This window comes from Camelus dromedarius, chromosome 7 (assembly GCF_036321535.1).
Source record: "Camelus dromedarius isolate mCamDro1 chromosome 7, mCamDro1.pat, whole genome shotgun sequence".
Classification (NCBI taxonomy): domain Eukaryota; kingdom Metazoa; phylum Chordata; class Mammalia; order Artiodactyla; family Camelidae; genus Camelus; species Camelus dromedarius.
Window position 1 is genome coordinate 36,493,246 of NC_087442.1, and position 20,122 is coordinate 36,513,367.

At 43.7% G+C, this 20,122-nt stretch overlaps 1 protein-coding gene across 2 annotated transcripts in view; it reads left to right on the plus strand.

Annotated features, from left to right (window-relative positions):
* Nucleotides 1–20,122, plus strand: part of AOAH (acyloxyacyl hydrolase) — a 153,854-nt gene that overhangs the window by 120,876 nt on the left and 12,856 nt on the right. For both annotated transcript variants that reach the window (XM_064487443.1, XM_064487444.1), the window contains 6 exons: nt 253–289; nt 1,060–1,134; nt 9,684–9,856; nt 15,986–16,044; nt 16,130–16,189; nt 17,461–17,557. In XM_064487443.1, the coding sequence (XP_064343513.1) occupies nt 253–289; nt 1,060–1,134; nt 9,684–9,856; nt 15,986–16,044; nt 16,130–16,189; nt 17,461–17,557 (501 nt within the window). The remainder of the gene's footprint in view (nt 1–252; nt 290–1,059; nt 1,135–9,683; nt 9,857–15,985; nt 16,045–16,129; nt 16,190–17,460; nt 17,558–20,122) is intronic.

Genomic DNA, 20,122 nt, shown 5'->3' on the forward strand with positions numbered 1-20,122 from the left:
GGCTTAAGAAATGTCTTGAAATCTGTGACTCTAACATTTTTAGGATTATGTTAATACAATGCCAAGTAAACAGAAAACCCATTAAAGAGAGTTGCAGGATGAAGTTATTCCCAGCAGCATGATGGTTTGGTTGACCTCTGACTGTACAATAATGCCTCTTCCCTGATTTAAGGCAATCAATCAAACTCTCATAATGATAGTGCTGAATTGAACTTTCTAACTTTAATTATTTTGTTAATTTTAATTATTCAGGGGCATCATCCCAAAACCTGAAGAGATTCATAGAAAGGTAAGTGGTGGAGAGAGGGATATTAGAAGTTGTTTTTTAAACTGGGTCTCTCATTTTGAAAAATAAATGAAAACTCTCTCTTGTTACCCAGTAATCACTTGTACTGAGCATCCATAGCTTGTTAGTCACTCTCCAAACACTGGGAAGTTATAACTTCTTGGGCCACTGAGCATAAGAAGTGATTAATTTGCATATGTCCTTAAATAAGGATCATAAAAATGTATACAAAGTGGGTAAAACCTAGGTATGGCCAAAGTGTCTGAAAAAGGCAAAAAAGATTGTTTCTTACTCCTGCTTTACAAATAAGAAAACAATTTTGTGCTCATATTGGGCTTAAAATTCAGAATCAAGGCCCTGGGTGCCCAGAATAGAATAGAAACATTGGGAAACCCTTGATTTTTCAAAGTTGACTACAGGTCCTCAGCTGTCATAGTGTCCTACGAATCTGGACTTAAGTAACCCAGGTAACTCACCTGTGTTTATTGACAACAAATGCTATTAAAGATGCTATGAAGATGGTAGCATGTTCCTCTGCTGAAGATTTCAATCTACTCTTCAATTCTGTGCATTTATGTGGTCTTTTCCTAATGAAGAAGTGGGTTAGAGATTATAGAGAAGAAAGAGGAAATGGGAATGGTGATACTGGAATGAAAGAAAAATGCAAAAAGTTACCAAGAGGATAGTCATACAAAGATTCTTTCACAGATTGGTTGGTTACAAAACTAGGCTTCCAAGTCTTTGACATTCAGATTCCATCTATGGCTTCTCAGTTTGTCTAGGAACCAGCTGTTGGACCAGCCAGCCATTGTCATCTATGCCATGATTGGAAACGATGTCTGCAGTGGGTGAGTTACTGAGAAAGTTTTGAAAATTCTTTGACTCTGGGTTTCCCCTCTTCTGCACTCGACTCAGCTCTTTTACAGGAGCCTGTTGCTGAATTGACATTCTGTGTCTTAGCAAGTCCCAGAAACACATGAAATCAACAGAAGCAACTTACAACGCTGAAAGACCCTCTTTTTATTTTTGATTTTTCCCCCAGTTTTATTGAGAAATAATTAATATACATCACTGCATAAGTTTTAAGTTGTGCAGCATGATGGTCTGATATACATAAATTATGAAATAAGTACCACAATAGGTTCAGCTAACATCCATCTCCTCATATGGATACAATAAAAAGGAAAGAAAGAAAAAAGAGAAAACAGCAAAATTTTTCTCCTTGTGAAGAGAATTCACAGGATTTACTCTCTTAATAACTTTCCTACATATCATACAACAGTGTTAATTATACTTAACATGTTGTACATTCTGTTCCTAGTACTTATTTATCTTATGAATGGGAGTTTGTCCCTTTTGAGTACCTTCTTCCAGTTCCCCCTTCCTCCACCCCTCCACCTCTGGTAACCACAAACTTGATCTCTTTTTCTATGAGTTTCCTTTTCTTTTTTTTTTTTTTTTTTAGTATTTTTTTGTTTTCCTATTCTTTTTTATCATAGGTTACTACAAGATATTGAATATAGTTCCCTAGGCTATACAGTAGAAACTTGTTTATCTATTTTATATGCAGTAGTTAGTATCTGCAAATCTCAAACTCCCAATTTATCCCCTCCCCCTTCCCCTCCCCCAGTTACCATAAGTTTGTTCTCTATGTCTCTGAGTCTATTTCTGTTTTATAAATAAGTTCATTTGTGTATTCTTTTTAGATTCCACATATAAATGATTTATCATATGATATCTTTCTTTCTCTTTCTGGTTTACTTCACTTAGAATGACAATCCCCAGGTCCATCCTTGTTGCTGCAAATGGCATTGTTTTATTCTTTTTTATGGCTGAGTAGTATTCCATTGTCTATATATACATATATGTATATATATACTACATCTCAAGACCCTTTTTTTTTAAGACCCTTTTAAAACTATCTGATCCATTCATTCTTTGTTCTGACTCACAACAAATGGGTGTGTCGTGATCAGTTCTGAGTTGTACCACAAGAAATATGCTACTGCTAGACAAAAATCCAAGACTAAGAATCATGACTTTTTAAATAAAATAAGGCCACCATTTTTAAATAAAATCACAGCTTCCTCACTCATATTCTGATTTACGTACTCATATGGTAGAGACAGCATAGACTTGGAACTTTGCAAAGGAACTGCATATAATTCATAGCTAATCCTATGTATGCCCATGGCCCATAGTGAGAAAGTCATTTTGCTAAACTACTAATATCAGTAGTGATTTTAAAATGCTGAACGCCTTCTTTCCCCCACAACAGTTTGGAAGGCTTCTCAAAATCTGTGTCTGTGTGTACCCCTAAGAATACGCCACACATGTGAATGCCATCTGTCCTGTGATCATGGCCAAAAAGGGGAAAAAAAAAAGGTGAGATCAGATCTAAAACAATTCCCCTGTAGCCACCCACCCACCATTTTGGAAAATAGAAAAGTAAAGCCAAGAGAGGTTATGTGACTTGCCCAATTAATTGACTGATGGCAGAGCTGGACTGCAACCCAAGTGGTGCTAGGAGTAGCCACCTGCTCACTGCGCCCCTTTTGCTTTCCCATACTTCACTCACCAGGCTTTCTAAGCCTGTGTGAGAGACACAGTTCAGTACTGTTAAAGTGTGTTTGCCTTCACGGCCACCTCCATGAGAGCCCCAGAACCCTTGTGCTAAAGGAGGTGCAGACCTAATCAGTGAAGTGAGTTCAGGGCAGGACATACCACACTGTGATCCAGAGATGCTGACGTGCTCGGCCTTGGCAGCCCCCAGAACCCCAAGTCTGCCAAGGCTCCATGCTGGGGACCAAAGTCCCCACAGGTAGCTCTGTGATGAGCCACCTGGAACTCTCCAATAAAGAGCAAACACCCCCAAAACCTTCCATGAGCCAAGAGCCACACCACTCTGCAGCAGCTCTAAGGGACAAGTGTGAGTGTCGCATTTCACAAAGGAGGAAACAGGTTCGGCAAGGTTAGATAAGGAACTTCCTTCTACCAGCAGTGAACAGCAAAGCTGAGAGCCAAATCAGGTTCTTTGACTGAAGTCTGTGCTCTTTCTACAGTCCACACTTGCTTACTTGCTTTTTTTTTCTGCATTCACTTTAACAAGTATGTATTGACCGTCTATGAGTGCCAAGCTCTGTGCCTAGCTCTGAGATACAATGGCAAGGAGGCCACTGTCCTTGACCTCAAGGAGCTTAGGGAAGGAGAAGCTATGGGCTTCAGCCTCCAATCCCATCACAAAATAGAACAAACCTATGGTCAGATCAGCCAGTGTCCCTCTAACCTCTGGATCCTGTCCCCACCAAGTAAGGCTGGTTATCCTGGGTAAAGAACACTTTCAGAAAGGGGCTTTGAGTCCAAAAGTCAAAATCCCTGAAACTGCACTTTTGCAGCAGAAGCTGCACACCCAGAGGCCCCTCCAGTCCAGCTCTGCTCCTCCCTTTCCAAAGAGCCAAAGGGCAGACATCAGCCAGAGACTGGTGCCAGCCTCTCTCCACTCCGGGGATCTGGGCAGAGAAACAGCCAGCATTTGGGTGAAAGGATGGAGTTGGCAGTGTGGGATGTGCCCGCGGTGCCCACTCTGCAACGTCCTGTGGAGGGGTTAGAAAAATAAAGACAGATGGCGACTTTACCTCCCCATCTGTCAGAACGTCAAGGTGGAGTAGTTTACCCGAAATGAGCAAAGTGATTTCATAAAAAGCTCAAGCCAGCGACGAATTGCATAATAAGTCCGTCCTGGAAAAACTTGCAGACTATTTGCTTGACTTTTTTCTTTTCCTTTTTTTATGATGATGCTAGTGAAGTGATGCAGCTATGTGCTGCTTTCTTAATTCTGCAAACTCATGTAGTTAACAAATGCCTGTTAAATGAATGACGGTCGTGATTGGAAGATAGCTTTTAGTGTCGGGAATTCAAGAAGAAAGGTAATATAGACCTAGCATTCTCACGTAACTGGACTCAATCTGGCTGAAGCTAAGGTGGCTTCCTTGAGCTTTTCCTAGCACTGCCTTCAAAAGCGGTAGAATGTGAGTGATACAGAAGGAGACAAATTCCTGGAAATCGGGCAAATATGATGAGCTCCAGCAGCAGAGTCTTGGGTATCAAGGGCAGCAGTGAGAAATGGGAATGACCTCAAGTGCCTCAAACCATGCAGGGCAATGACAAACCTTCCCCAATTTCCCAACATGACGTCCCTGAAAAGAACATAGTGATTACTGGAAATGTGATAAAAATTTAGAAGCATTTAACACTAGGCACATAAATGGACATTAATCCATTTTTTAAAGTAGACCTAGAAATTATAAAACAAACATTTTTCACTTAATGGAGAGAACCAGTACCCCCCTACAGATGTTGCCTGTGTCCCAGGCTCCCAAGCATTTTTCTGCAATGCCGATACTTCAGATGTAGCCAGAATAGCTGATGAGCACCGCTAAGAGGAAGCAGCCACGGTGCTGATAGGTCACAGACTGCCAGGAGCCAGGAAACAATCCATTCTCTCCAATCAGTGGTGGAAAACCAGCAGAGAAGGGAATGGACAGAATGCTCTGAGGAATTCTCTCTCCCAGCCTCCTCCGTGGAGGTATGGGTGGCCAATATCATTTCAAGGGAATGATAAGGAGTTTCTCAACCAGCCAGCATGTTCCAGGTCACAGTCCACTTTTATGGGACCCGGGATCTCTCATGCATCTGGTAATGTGGGCCCAGTGGGCCCCCATCCCATTCCCAGTCTGTGTCAAGATGCCTCTTCAAGGAGGTTGGGTGGGAGGTCAATACTGTGATTGCAACTGGTTGACCTGAAGAAAAGGGCTAACTAACTGTATCACCTGGATGTTTCAAAAGCACAAAAGTTGGTTATGAGTGACATCTGAGCACTCAGTCACCACAGGTCTGTCTCTGGGCTTTAGCTCTGGCTTTGAGCAATGTTTTCCGGGGAGGCTGTTTGCCTTCTTCCTTGAGATTGGGCACACCTGCCATCAGCCAGGTGAAATCTGGCTGGCCCCATACCTGAGCCATGAGGCTTATTTTGCATGATCAGGCACAATTCATTAGGACAAGGACAGACTCCGAGCCACCCCAAAGGTGAGGTTCTTTATCTGTACCAACCCCACCCGTGTGTTCCTGATGTGAGAGAGCTTGGCGATGGGCACCAACTTCTCTCATTTTCCTGTCATGAGCATCATCACATCTCTCAGCCTGGTTTTCATATTTCTCCTCTGTAAGCCCACACCCCAACCCCTCAGCCCTCCTTGAGTGACTGACGTGTATAAGGATGGATGCAGGGCACTGGGGTGGGCAGGCCAACCTGGGATGGCAGAGTGGACGTGACACCGGCTCCGGAGCACCTGGGTGAAGAGGGTTAGATACTCTCAGCTCAGCCCGCTCAGCCTTTGACAGCAGGGAAGGCCAAGGAGGTGTTTCCCAAACCACTGGGACTCTTTGATCTCCAAAATACTATTACAAAGTCCCCTCAGAAATCGCCAGAGGAGAAAGAGTACACAGATCAAAATGGCACTGAGAATTTTTCAGGGCCAGAGTCAGAGGGACCTTCCATGACATCCGAAAGAGGTGACCCACCGCCTGTCGCTCAGACCCTTTTGCCCTTTGCCTGAACTAAGAAGTGGTTAACTTTGCTATGCACACTACAGGATTTAACCGGCAATGCACATATGAAAGTTATCTAGCCGTACGTGATGGAGTAAGGATGACTGGAGAATGTTCCAGCAGAAACACCAAGGCTTCCAATTCTGATTTCACTTAGCAATTAGCCATTTTGGTTATGCTTGCTTAATTTGTGAGGGGCCCTTTCATAAATGCAAATTAGCTGAGATCCTTTGTTTATCATCAGGGTTGTGTCTCTAACCAAAAGATAATCATTAAATAGGGAGTCTGGGAGACTTTGCTCCATCTTAACTCATCTTGCCTTTATGTGTTTGGAGAGCCTTAGCTCAGCATAATTGCTTTGTGCCAAAGTGCTGTTGTATCAGCAGAAAAAAAAACCTCGAGATGCCAAGGCAAAAGTTAATAGGCATGCGTGCTAGCTGTACCAATGACAGAAGGCAGGCTGTAGACACCCAGCTTGCTTTATTTCTCTCCTGCTATCTCACTCTAAACACACAGTGGAGATAAAACCTGGTTACTCTGGGTAGGTTCTTCTGGTCTGAACAAATCCACAAGGCAGCCTGAGTCCCCTTCACAGACTGGGGTTTTCTGGTGCTTCTGTGCATCTGCAAGTCAGGTCAAAGTCTTATCGGACTTTTGCCCCTAGTAGGTAGGCAACCTGTTCTCCAATCCTTCTGAGTGCTTTTTATGCAGGCTAGGGAGCTTTTTACTCATAAAGTCATACACTTTTCCCCAAGGTAATGAAAAACATGGATTTAGTATTCTGTTCTACATGCTGGGGTTTTGGAAAATGGGACATCCTTTTCTCTTTCCTTGTCTCTCTCCCCTCCTCCTCAACCCACCCCCTCTCTTCCTTTCACAAAGTCCGGGGAACTCATTACCTCGTGTAGAAGCACATTTATCAACCACAGTGAGCAGCCCAAACATCAGACTTGCCCCACCTTTTCGTCCGTATGGGGACATGTTGCTCATTACAAGTTAACCCATGCGATCCTCACACCAACTGACGGTCAGCCTGTCACCTTCTGAACAGCAACAATTTGAGAAGTGATTTTATTTGACTAAATGAAATAGGTGGACAGGAAATAACATAAAATTACATTTTCTGCCCTTCCCATTAAAGCTTAGTTTTCTTCCTCATTTTACAAAGACTAAAAATGATATGAGAATCCCTTTCCTTTTGACTGTTTCTCTGATTACAAAATAATGCCTGCTGCCAGAAAGGTCAAATAACAATACAGGGCTTAGGAAGTGAGAATGTCCCCAGAATCACTCCCTACCAAACCCCTGCCATCCTGCCCCAAGCTAACCAAAAGAGACAGTTTCGTGTATTGGTATCCAGATTTTCCTTATGCAAATTCTAATTTATACACTCATTAATATTCATTGAAATGAACTAATATGCTTACTGCTCTGCAACTTGTTCTTTCCAATCGACAATAACTTTTAGCAGTCTTTTCCATACTAATACATACAGATTACTCTTTTTAAAATTTTTTATTATATTAAGGTGAAATTCACATAATGTAAAATTAACCATTTTAAAGTGAACAATTGAGCAGCATTTAAGTACATTCAGAATTTTGTGCAACCATCACCTATACCTGGTGACTTCACTCTTTCTAATGGCTGTATAGGGTTTTACTGCATGGATGTACTGTAATTTAAGTGGCCGGGCTTTTTAGCTTTTTCCAATTTTACTCTATTCCGAGAAATGTTGCAATACTTGTATGTACATTTTTGCACATTTGTGGAAATATTATGATAAGACAACTTCCCAGAAGAGAAATGTCAAGGTTAAAAGTTAAGCCAACTTCAAATCTTGACACATTTGGAAAAATTCCTTCCAAAATGACAACACCAGTATCTGTTTAGGAGCAGCTCCCTTATAAGTGACAATAGTGGACTCCTGGGGGCTTCTTTCTGTCCCCTCTTCCCGTGTCTCTTATGTCTCAGGTCCAGCTTGTGAGTACTGAGCTTACTTTTTCTGGTTTGGAATGTCTCAGGTCCCCTAGAGCTGCAGTGACAGAGCACTACAAGCTGGGTGACTTCCAACAACAGAAAGGTGCTCTCTCACAGTGCCGGAAGCCGGCAGTCCGAAGTCAAGGCATCACAGGGCCGTGCTCCCTCCGAAGTGTCTAGGAAAAATCCTTCTCTGTCTTCCCACCCTTCTGATGGCTCCCTGCAGTCCTCAGAATTCCTTGGCTTGTGGCAACGTAACTCCCATCTCCATTTCCAGCTTCACATGGCCTTCTTCCCTGTGTGGTGTCTGTGTATCTCTCCTCTTCTTGCAAGGACACTAGTCATTGTATTTAGGGCCCACCCTAATCCAGGATGACCTCATCTTAGCTGATTACATCTGCAAAGACCCTATTTCCAAATAAGGTCATGTTCTGAGGGACACTTTTCAATCACTGTAGGATCATTAGGTAAATCTGGAATATTAAGGACTTAAAATAGAAAACAACTGATAGCATTATTCTATTTAGGTTAACAACAGGCAGTTTAAAGCCTAAAGAGTAGATTAAAAATCTTAGAGAATTCTATATTCTACTCCCAGGTTAATGCAGGTTAGTATCTTAATTCAAATTTGACGTGTTCCTGAAGGCTTCTACAAAAGTCAACTGTGCAAAAAATGAACAATAGTAGACTTACATATTAAATCCAAAAAATATTCTAGAATCCCTATTTATACTTTGCCATTTAAACATTACAAGAAAGAAAGAAGAAACAAACAAACAAAAGAAAAGGAAGAAAGATTAAATGGAATTTTCAATGATGTATTTCTAGTACTTTGTACATTTCTTACTTTTGTTCTTTTCCAAACCAGATGAAAGTAAGTCAACCAGCTTAAATTCAATAAATGTCTGATTGAAGCTTAAGATTTGCTACTTTCAATTTATTTATGATTTACATCTTCATCTTAACTTCTTTAATTTTAAAAGCATGCTCTTGTAACTACTTTCAGCACTTTTTTTTTTGTCTTCACTAACTTTTGTGAACAAGGAGATTAAAATATAATTTAAAATTTGAAATATTCTCTATAGAGCACAAGCACTGCTACACAGAGAAAGGCAATGATGCACACGGGAATTGTCTGTTGACAGAGATTGTTGTACAGCCTGGAAGAGCAGTCTATCAGGAAATTTGTGAAAGTTCAGATTCAGTGTAGAAAGGAAGGATGTAGTGTGGAAACATAATGTCACTTCATTTCTCAGTGAAATTCTGTTTCTCTGACTGTGGTATATGTGACAAGTTTTAAAAACCAAGTTGCAGATCTCAAAGTGTCAAACAAATAATAAGCAATACCAGACTCATTCAATTCCATTAATGTGTGTATTAGTCAGGATAGGTAAAATCATGCTGCAGGAACAAACAGCTCCTAAAATCTTAGTAGCATGAAGTAATAAATATTTACTCACTCACACTACATTGTCCATCAGGGATCACCACTGAGCTCTGTTCCAGGACTCAGACTGGTGAAGCAGCTGCTATGTAGAACATTGCCCAGACCCATGGCAAAGAGAAAGGGCATTCTAGAGGCTCTTGTACTACCAAACATGTCACATGTCACTTCTGCTCACAACTCATGGTCCAGACCAGTCAATGGCCCACCCAACCCCAAGGGAGTCAGGAAACCAGAAATATTTAGCAAGTAATACCAATACCCATTACACTGTGTGTGCGTGGTGGGGGAGGAGGGCGTGTCTTGTATTTGCATGCATTTATCCATGTAATCCCCTAAGTTATTTTCTGTTCCTTTTGACAATAGGAATAGGGACCCAGTCCCAGAAATGACCACTCCTGAGAAACTGTACTCCAGCGTCATGCAGACTCTGCAGCATCTAAACTCCCACCTGCCCAACGGCAGCCATGTTATTTTATACGGTTTACCAGATGGAACCTTTCTCTGGGATAATTTGCACAACAGATATCATCCTCTCGGTATCAGTTTGACGACGTTTTTTACTCTTTAATAATGTTAATGTATTCGTAGTTCAAATATATGTAGTTCAAACGGTATAGGTTTACACCTAAAGTGCCACCAGAACAGATGAAGGGAAGAGTGCCGAGATCTAAAGGTCAGGGTCCAAAGGTGGGCAGAACTGAATCCAAAGTCAGAAAGGGCAGATGTAGTTAGTAAAGAATTAGGACAAATTGAAAGATAAGAGTTTAAATCAGGAAATTCCTTTGTTGAAGGTGAAATCTAGAACGAGCCACTGAATCAGTCCAGACAAGAGACAGAAAGGGGACAAACAGGAGTCAAAGGGAAGGATTTCTGCAAACCTCGGTGGTGAGTGCCCCCTGATGGCCAGGAGTCTAATGAATTCTGTGTACTCAAGGCCAGTTAGAATTCTGTAGAACAGCGTCCTCCAGCGGACTTGCTCCCTGCTTCTGCACTCTCTCGGAGTCCTTAGCTCTGAAATGCTTTAAAGTTCCAAGAAACTTCTAACAGCATCTCTAGCATTCCAAATGCTTTACAAACATTGTGAAAGTAGTAGTAATTTACCTTAGGAAGTTCTGCCATGCTGATCCCTAAAGCAATTCTGTGAGATAAGTGTTTCCATTAATCTCATTTTATAGATGAAAAAACTAAGGCTCAGAGAGGTTGGGTGGCTTCCCAAATGTTGCGCAGCTTATTGTATATGTAAGCTGGGTGTAGCAGGGCTCTCTTTCCATGTTTCAGGGGAGAATGTCCTTTCAAAAAATTTGTATTATATGCCAGGTGCTGTTCTAGACACTGTGTAACCATCAGTGAACTTAATAATCAAAAATCCTTGCCAACCTAGGCTTATATGCCAGTGGGAGTAAGACTCAAAAGTCAGAGGCTGATAAGTGTTACTAGAGAAAATTAAGCAGGGAAGGGGGATGGAGAGGGCTGGCCTCAGGTCTACCTGATAGGTATCTACAAGAAGAGGCCTGGGTACCCTCCCCTCCACCCCAGATCCACAGCACCCGTGCCAGTCTCTCATTGTAAGGACCTGCCTCTTCCCTGGTACTGTCACAGCCACTCCCATAGACCATCCCAAGCTACAGTGCGCTGGAGGTCCAGGCAGTTCCTTATGAGTCAGGTGCACAGTTCAGAGGGGGCTTCAGTGCCTTAGCTGCCCCCTTAGGGGGTGGGGGCGGAGAGTTTCCCTCGCATATATAACATCCCTGTGTCTTTTCAATCCCCTCTTGTCCTCCTCCTGCAGTCCTTTTTAAGGCGACTCCCTACCACCTCCCTCAGAAAGTTCACTTCTCCCCACATGAGAAAAGAGCAGGGACCCTTTCACCAGCTCTCAGAGGACTCTGGTCCCTTCATTGCGGCCCCGTCACTGGGAGATGATGGTAGATATCCACACTCCAGGTTCCCCACCACCAAGACTGAAGTCATTTTCCTCTTCAGTTATGAAATGTGCCACAAATGATCGTATTGTCCAAGAAAACACTGTCCAGCCTCTCATGAGGAACACAGTTCCTCCTGTTCACATGCTTTGACGCCCTTTAGAAATGATAACGTAGTTGCGTGGAGAATGTGGACTCCATTCTAGGCTGCCTTGGACACGTGAAGGGCAACCACTTAGGCTGAGAATGTCTCTTTGAGCCGTTGGGGGTGAAAATTCCAGTTTCCCCCAGATGTTTGCAGATGCCTACATTATCTCCCCTGCTAAGAAATGCTGGGGGAAGGGACGTTGTGGGCAACAGAGATGTGCTCCCAGTTTAGTCCATCACACCAGTAGGGACTTGAGTTTGGGTTTTCTGACTTCAAGTCCCATTCTCTTTCCATGAACTGTGGTTAGACTGCCTCCATAAATTCTCTCAGATATGTGACAGAGTTCACTGGTCTCAACCATAGTATGTAAAAATGACTCCATGCAATTTGGAAAAGAGCAAGGGAAAGAAAAAAGACGATTGATTGGAGGACTCACAGATCCCTTTGGCGGATTCTGTAGGCCAGTGGTTCTCAGCCAGGAGCAACCCACCCACCTGGAGAGGGGGCGCTACTAGCACATAGCGGGTAGAACCCAGGAATGTTCCTAAACATCCTTCAGTGCACAGGACAGCCCCGGACAGCCAAGAACGTCGATAGTGCTAAGGATGAAAAAATCTCTCCTCCAGGCTTTGCCTGATCTCCAGATGGCCCCTCTCCAGCAGCTAATCTGGACTGGCATTTCACAGCACAAAAGGAAAAGGTGGAACAAGTTTGTTCTATATTAACGACCCTAGTTTTGGGGGGGAAATCCAATTAGGGAGAAAGCTGAAACCACCTAAAATTTGTTTAATGTTTTTAAGCTATTATTTATATCCTAAATTATCTCTGCTGCCTGGTTGCCATGGGAAATAAATTCTAAATTCCTCCACGAAGCATCAGGGTCTGTCCTTCCTCGACAGACTACGGAAGTAGGTGGGGTTTACCCGGCTTCTTCATTCCCCCTCTGGCAGGCTCATAGCTCACATGTGATGAGAAACTTGAACAGGGCTACTGCCCTCCTGTTGTCTTCGTTCCCACCAGACACAAAGCAGCAGTGAAGCAGGTGATGCTGGGCCAGCCTCAAGGCTTGGTTGCTTTGCCCAGGTTAGGGTGGATCTCATCTTTTTTTTTTTACTATTATTTATTGCAGTATAGTCAGTTACAATGTGTCAGTTTCTGGTGTACAGCATAATGTCCCAGTCATGTATATATGTACATATATTTGTTTTCATATTCTTTTACCAGAAAGTAAGTCTCCCATGATACGATTCTACTTATATAGATCTTTTGAGAAAGGTTAAGCTTGACCAGAGAGGCATCCACTCAGACACAGTCTGTGAGGAAGGCAATCTTTCCATTAAGATGTCTGAGATACCTCTTACGTGCTTTGGAGGTAAAGATGATACTGAGATGAAGTCCTTGTCCTCTCAGGAGAGGGAAAAGCCAACTGCACTAGGGAAAATAGTGTATAGATACTGACAGTGAAATTACTAAGGGCCGATGACACTTGTACAAGCCCCCATAGGCATTCTGGGAGCAATCCGAAGGGTTAGACTGTGAGCAAGAAATCTGGGATCACTGGCCGCAAATAAGCCTGCAGCTGGCCCTCCTGAAGGGCCTCGGCCACAAAGCATCAGTGGTAACTTCATTTTGTCCCAGCTACTCTTCAACTTGAAACCTAATGTGTTTTAAAATACCTTGTAGTATTACACCTTCCACTTTATTGCTGGCCTCCTCCCTGTCTAGATTAATGTGACTTTACCAAGGTTTAATGCACTCAGATGATACTTCATGGAGTTGTGGCTGATCTTTGCTGGTACTAAGCTTTTATGGTACCTGAAATTTCAGTTATGGTCCCAGCATTAAATAAATGCCAAAGATTTTGCCCTAAAGAACTTAAAAATGACTGAGACACAAGCTGCTACCATAGCCAGCTGGGGTAGAGCATACACTTTGATCTTCAGAGGGAGCATACGGCATCCACTGGGCCAGCCCTCGGGCTCTCACCACTTACATACACACACACACACACACACACACACACTCAGGCTCTCACCACTTACACACACACACACACACACACACACACACACACACTCAGGCTCTCACCACTTACACACACACACACACACACACACACACACACACACACACACGTGTTCCTCAGCCCTGATCATTCCTGGCCACCGTGGGACAGTCCTCCTGCCCCCTGTCCTGGGCATTCGTGACCGCCTTTCTTCACCAGATTCTCTTTCTCACCAGGGAGTCGCAGGCAGCACCTCTTTGCATGTAGGTACAGTATGTAGGTAGGATCAGTCTTTATACCAGGGCTCCTCAGTATGCAAAAATACCATTAAAGTAACAGGCATCAAAAGTCATACATAAAAAGAAGGAGTTAATGACTAATTGGCAGTTCTAATCAGTGGAGAAAACGTAAGGAACTGTGTTCCCTCTTCCCTGTCTTTCAACCATAAGCCCATCACCCGCACTCCCAACCAACCTTCCACGTGACCAGGCCTGAGTCACTCTAACCTTTAACAGGCAGAAATACCAAAGAGAAGGGAAACCAACCCAAACACCTTTCCCAGTTATCTTCTAACTGCAGCTAACACGCCCTCTCCTGTCCATAGACCTGCCTACTCACCTAAGAATGTTTCCTCTATCAAACTGGTCCAATTAGAGCCAGTGCCAGAATACCAAGGAGATGGAGAGGAAAGGGACAGGGGTCAGGAGAAGGTCCAGGAAGAGGATATGCTTTGTGGTCCCATCCTAAGGTGTGCTGGGACTTCAGCAGTAGGACAGCAGGAAAAGGGGAGTGAGCCGAGATGGAACAAGGCTCTGGTGGGACTGGCTCCCAAGGGGGAACCAGCAGTTGAGTGCTCAGCATCCAGAAGGGGGCTAAACTCCGGTCCCGCTGGATATCAGAGCAGTCCAGTCTGGCAGGTGGGGAGGGGGAGGGTACAGGAGTGTTACTCATGGTCAGGCATGAGGTGCCACCTCCCTCAGGTTGAACAGACTTCAGCCGCTGGGAGGAGGAAGGAGAGAGAGGCCACTGGGTGAGAGTCACAGCCAAGCAGGGGGTCAGGGCCCCAGCCAACCTACCTAAGATTTATTACAAGGCCCCAGTCATAACAAAGAAACAAGATGGCGGAGGAAAGGTGGCGGCTCTGGGGCTGTGCCAGCAGGGGGCACGTGTCAAGTCATCTGGGGACCATCGACGGTGAAAAGCGCAGACTGGAGGTGTCAGTCACTGCAGCTGGGCTGAGCTAAGACAGGCAGGGACACATACAGAAAGGAGGCAAATTACAAACACACACACACACACCAAAAAAGAGGGAAAGCAGCCTCGGTGGTGGGAAGCAGTATCTTGGAGAAAGATGGGGACTCACGGCTCCATGTGGAGCCCATAAAATGAAAGTGAAGAAAGAAGCCAGTGGCTTGGGATTCATCTAACCTGGGAAAATGCAGACACTTAGGGAGTACAGAAAAGGCCCAGCATGTCACTGTGACTTTAATGGCGATAATAGCCTGTGGTTTTCCAGTCCTGGGATTCACTCACCTACACAGAGAGATAATATATTTTTCCTCCATGACAAGAAAATTGAATCTATCTTTCAGTCTAAATGATCTGAGGTCTAAGTGAAAAATAAGACTGTGTGCTATCACCTTCAATCTTTCTCCTCGCTCCGAGGTAGGCCCTATTATTTTCCTTTATTTTTTCGAGCGTGAGGGAAGTGTTAATGGACGAGACATCCATCACTTGCGCCGGAGATTTCCGAGAGCCTGGATTTTGTGCCACAGCTTGAGAGTTGAATTGCCTCTCGGGGTGGACGTGCTGGAAGGGACGGGGCGGGGTGGGGGTGGGGGGAGGTGAGTAGAGAGAATAAATAACTCCCGCAGATTCGGGGTCTGCACTGGGTGTTAGGCAAGGCTCTGGATGGACTCACATTTGGTGCTTACAACCTTTATTTTTATGTACCTCTTTAATCTGCACTAAAAATGAAACCTCTCTACTCATTAGGGCTCAAATAAGATAACTGCTGGGCCATGCAGGGATATAGTGTGATAGCCTCCCCAAGCAGTTGGGGAGACCTTCCCTTCATCAAACTGCATGGCAGTGTGTGGCCAGACCTTCAGAAACTCCAATATCCTGGCAGGCCCTCAGCATAGCATAATTGGGTCAGACTTGAGTGTTTCATAAACATAGGAGGGTTTGGTCAACTATCACCTTTGAAGTCTCCCTGCGCCCCACGAGGACTTGGCGTTTATACCATTGCAAAGAGAAAGCCCCTGCTCTTCAAGGTCCTTTGTTAGTGGTGTTCTGGTCCCTCCACCTGGGGTCTGGATAAGGTCGGGCCCCTCACACCCTGCCAGAGCTCATGCCAAGAGCTCAAGATGGGAACAAACTCCTTACGGCCCCTCCTCAACTCGGAGTCTGAATTTCTAGAGGGGCTCAGAAAGAAGGAAAGCACAGGCATCTCAAGAGCCACGCTATTGCAAACCAGGGCAGGTCCCCGGAGGCGCCAGCCTTGTGCAAGGGAGGCAGGCCCACCCTCCAGGGTCCCAGTTGGCTGTTATATCTGAGTGTCTGCAACATGTCAGACCTCTCTGTTTTCCAGGCCAGCTCAATCAGGACGTGACCTACGCGCATTTCTACTCCTTCCTCAACTGTCTCCAGGTGAGCTCACAGTGACTTGTTCCAAGGCCACATCCCCCACGCCCGGCGCTGTTACTCTGTAATCGAAGTGTTTTCCTGTTCCCAGGTCAGCCCCTGCCACGGCTGGATGTCTTCCAACAAGACGCTCCGGACTCTCACTTCAGAGGTAGGACTGTCGCAGGCCCTTTGATACCGTCTTTGATGGTCTGTGTTTGCTGCAGTGTTTTCGGTGGAGATGGGATTTTGGCAGGGCGATGGCCTCCAAGCTGGTGAATTAAAAAATCAAACTCCCGGATGTTTGAGGAGCCAGGAGAACGTGGGTCTCCCTCCTTCTGCCTCATCCTGGGTCTGTTGTTCTTACCGTGTCTCTCAGTCACTGTCTCTGTGTGTGCCTGTCTCTCTTGAACGAATACATGCGTGTACGTACACACACACACACACGACACCTTTGAAAGCTGGTCCATCATGTTTGTAGAGGCAGAGAGAAGTGAGCAAGGTTAGCCCTACATATGACTGGAGTTTTCCCAAGGTAAGAGAGGGCCAGGTGCCCCAGAGCCCTCCTCTCTTCTCTGAGAAAACCCACTGTTCCCCACATTTATTTCATGGATAGTAAATAATCTCTTTGTAAGGAATTTATTGTCTTTTTTATAAATATAAATATATTTCAATTAAAAAAAACTTGGAGATTGTAAAAAAGCACAAAAGACAGTAACAAAAATCACTCAAAAACCCATCATCCAAAGTTAATGTGTGTGTGTGTCCAATATTTTACAAACATTTTTGGGTTTCTGCCTACCTAGTATCATACTATACATATTGTTTGCTGCCTTCTGATGTTCATAATTATTCCTCCACATCATAATTTTTTAATCATTTTAGAGTAGACAGCATATGAACGTACCATGATTTATTTCATCCCTTGGTGTTGGACATACGGGTTGATTCCATTTTCCACTATGATAAATAGCATTGTGATGAACCTTTGTATATATGAAGACAAATGTATTTGTGTACCATGTCTATTTCCTCAAGACAAATTCCTAGAAAATTATTAGGTCAAAGAATACGCTGTGTGTAAAGATTTGATCTATATCACCAAATTGCTCTTGAGAAAGGTTAAACAAATTGACATTCTCAGTTGCATGTCCCATGGCAATTTTCTTTATTATCATGACTGTTCATCTTTTCTTTGCAATCCCATCGGGAGAAAGTGGTATCTTGTTACTGTAATTTGCACTGATTTGGATCCTAATGAATTTTAACAGTTTTGTGTGTTCGTTGGCCACTTGTGCAAGAACAGAATTTCATGTGCAGAGCTGCTCTCTGGGGATGGCTTGCAGTGGGGGTGAGGACTATTGATTTCTTTGTTCTGCCTGAATTGTCTCCCTCAAGCCTAAGTCTTGGTTTCATGAGATTCTCCGTTTCCTTTGTATTCAGAGAGCAGAACAACTCTCCGTTACGCTGAAAAAAATTGCAACCAGCAAGAAATTTATGAACTTCAATCTTTTCTACATGGATTTTGACTTCCAAGAAAGTAAGTTTTGCTTGGTTTATGTATTGACATAAGACAAAAGCAGCGGCTGCCGTTTAGAGCCTGCCTGGGCAAGGCGTTTATTTACAAGCCAGCAGGCAGTAGATTGGGCAGGTGGCTTCTGCCCATTCGGACACATTAATAGCTCTGAGTATTGCAAAAAGATAAAGTGTGAGACTCTTTCTGGAAAGGCAGAAGCTCAGCATCACCTCCTTATTTCACCATTATTTTAGAATCCTTGAAGACACAGAGCCAGTGGCCAGTTGGAAATAGCTTTGGGCTGGGAGCCAACAGGTCAATGGAATCACCTAACTTAACTCTTGACAGTTCAGCAATGCCCCGCTTACAGACGGGCTAAAGATGAATGTGACGGGAATGAAGGAAAAGGCAGTGTCTCTCCTACTGGGCACTGGATTACCTGAGGACTCAAAACAATGCAGATTCCCAGACCCCACAGATGAGGAAGCTAATCAGAGTCGCAGAGGGAGGGGCTTCAGCTGCCCATGGCAAAGTGGACCACCTATATCCCAGCTTTCTGGAAAGAACATTACTGTTTCTTTCCCAGCATTCTGTCCAAACACTGGGGTCACAAATGAGTGGCCGTAAGGAAGCAGACATGATTACTGGAGCTACTGATCTATCCTTTACATCTGGACTCTGAAAAATTATTATCTATTGATTTTAATCCTTTCAGTCCCGTTTTCATTGCTAAGCACTAATGTGATAAGAGAAAAGCCTCTGCTGATTGACTGCCAGCTGAGACGATGCTAATGAAAAGCTTTACAATGTATGCAAAGGATGGATGATTTGTCATACAGTTTATCATCTCTGTCTCCCCACCACAACTCCCCCAGCCCCATCATCTGGGATGAAGCAGATGGCCATCATGACTTAGGAAACATTACATTAGCTGACATGTTTCGCATTGTAGAGTCTAGTACTTCAATTCTGAACATCTTTTCAACAAGACTGATCGCCCTTAACTAGATTTCCTGCCTAGGTGATACATACTTCTCTCATGGGGAGAGACATTTTGATAAATAACCTCTCATTAAAATGCAGAGTTAAAGCTTCATTAATGAATTCCTGGTATAAACGACTGCACCACCAAGTGTTCTCTGATCATCATCAACCTTGAATATAGATAAAGTTATTAAAAATATAATAATGCCTAACATTCACATGAGACTTTTTCATTTTCCACAGTCATCTCTAGCTCTGTCATTTATTATCTTTGGGATTGTTGACAATTCCCTAAATTCTCCTTTCCAGACCTGGAAATGGGGTCACCATATCTATATAACAAGTCTTTGTGATGACTGTATGAAATCACGTGTCATCTTCCTGATGCCACACCTGGTACATAGCCAGCACCAGGAAAGAGCACCATTGTCTCACACCCTTGCTACTCAACACATGGTTCAGAATGAGCAGCATCCAGACACCTGGACACTAGTTATAAATACAGAAGCCCAGGCCCCACTCTTAATTAGGACCTACCTAATCAGAATCTGCATCTGTACATAATTTACAGATAATCCATATGAATGTTAAAATTTAATAAATAGGGCTCCTATTATGTGCCAAGATTAAGACTTTTTAGTCACTTATTCATCAGATTTTTACTAAGCGCTACTATGTGCTGTGTAGGTGCTAGGAATATCGTTAACAAAACAGAGGAGTCCTTCTCCTCGTGAAAGATACAGGGGGAAAAGCTTTATCCCTGACCCAGTACTGGTCAGTAGTCCACATGCTTGGAAGCAGAGGTTCCTCAGCCCGTTCTGGTCCTCACAACAATAAATGTAGTAAAAAAGCAAAAAGTTTAGTTGAACTGAACTGAACATTCTGCATCAACATGGCAGTTGGCCACCTTACTGAGAAACCTCCTAGATATTTCTCGTCTGGCAGTTCTCATCAACAGTTCAAGGAATTTCCTGAGATTTTGTAATTTCCTGACATTTATTAAAAATACACGTGAGGATCCAATTTTGGTTCAGGGCCTTCTTCACCTCCATATGAAGTTTGTCTCCACTAGTGGTAAATGGACACAGTGGGAGAGAGAGTGGAGGCAGAGGAAATGGTGCCCTGCGATCTGATACAGCATCATGCTTTTAATGTCTACATACCACCACGTCCACTTCTGAAAGAGCTGGAATTTTTATCTAATTATCAGGAATTGTGAGAAGGTCTTGCCTTACACCTGGTGTTAGACAACTGCAAAGGGAATTCTTACCTTGAGATTTTAGTGCCTTCCAGAGCAGGCAGAGGGGGCATCGACTCTCACACCCATCTCCATGGGTCACCTCCCACACCTGAGTAGCTCACCATCCTGGAAATCTGGTCTAACTCACGTAGGTAATAGGCAATTATACAAAAAGCCCAGCATTTACAACCAGGTAGACCTATGTTCCTATCCCAACTCAGACACAGAATAGCTAATAACCTCAAGCAAATTAACCATTCAGGTGTTGCTTTCTTTTGTAGAAGGTAGTAATAACTAAACCCTGGGGACTGTGTAAGGGCTGAGACAACACTTGTAATATAGAAAGGACTCCAGTACCTGTTAGC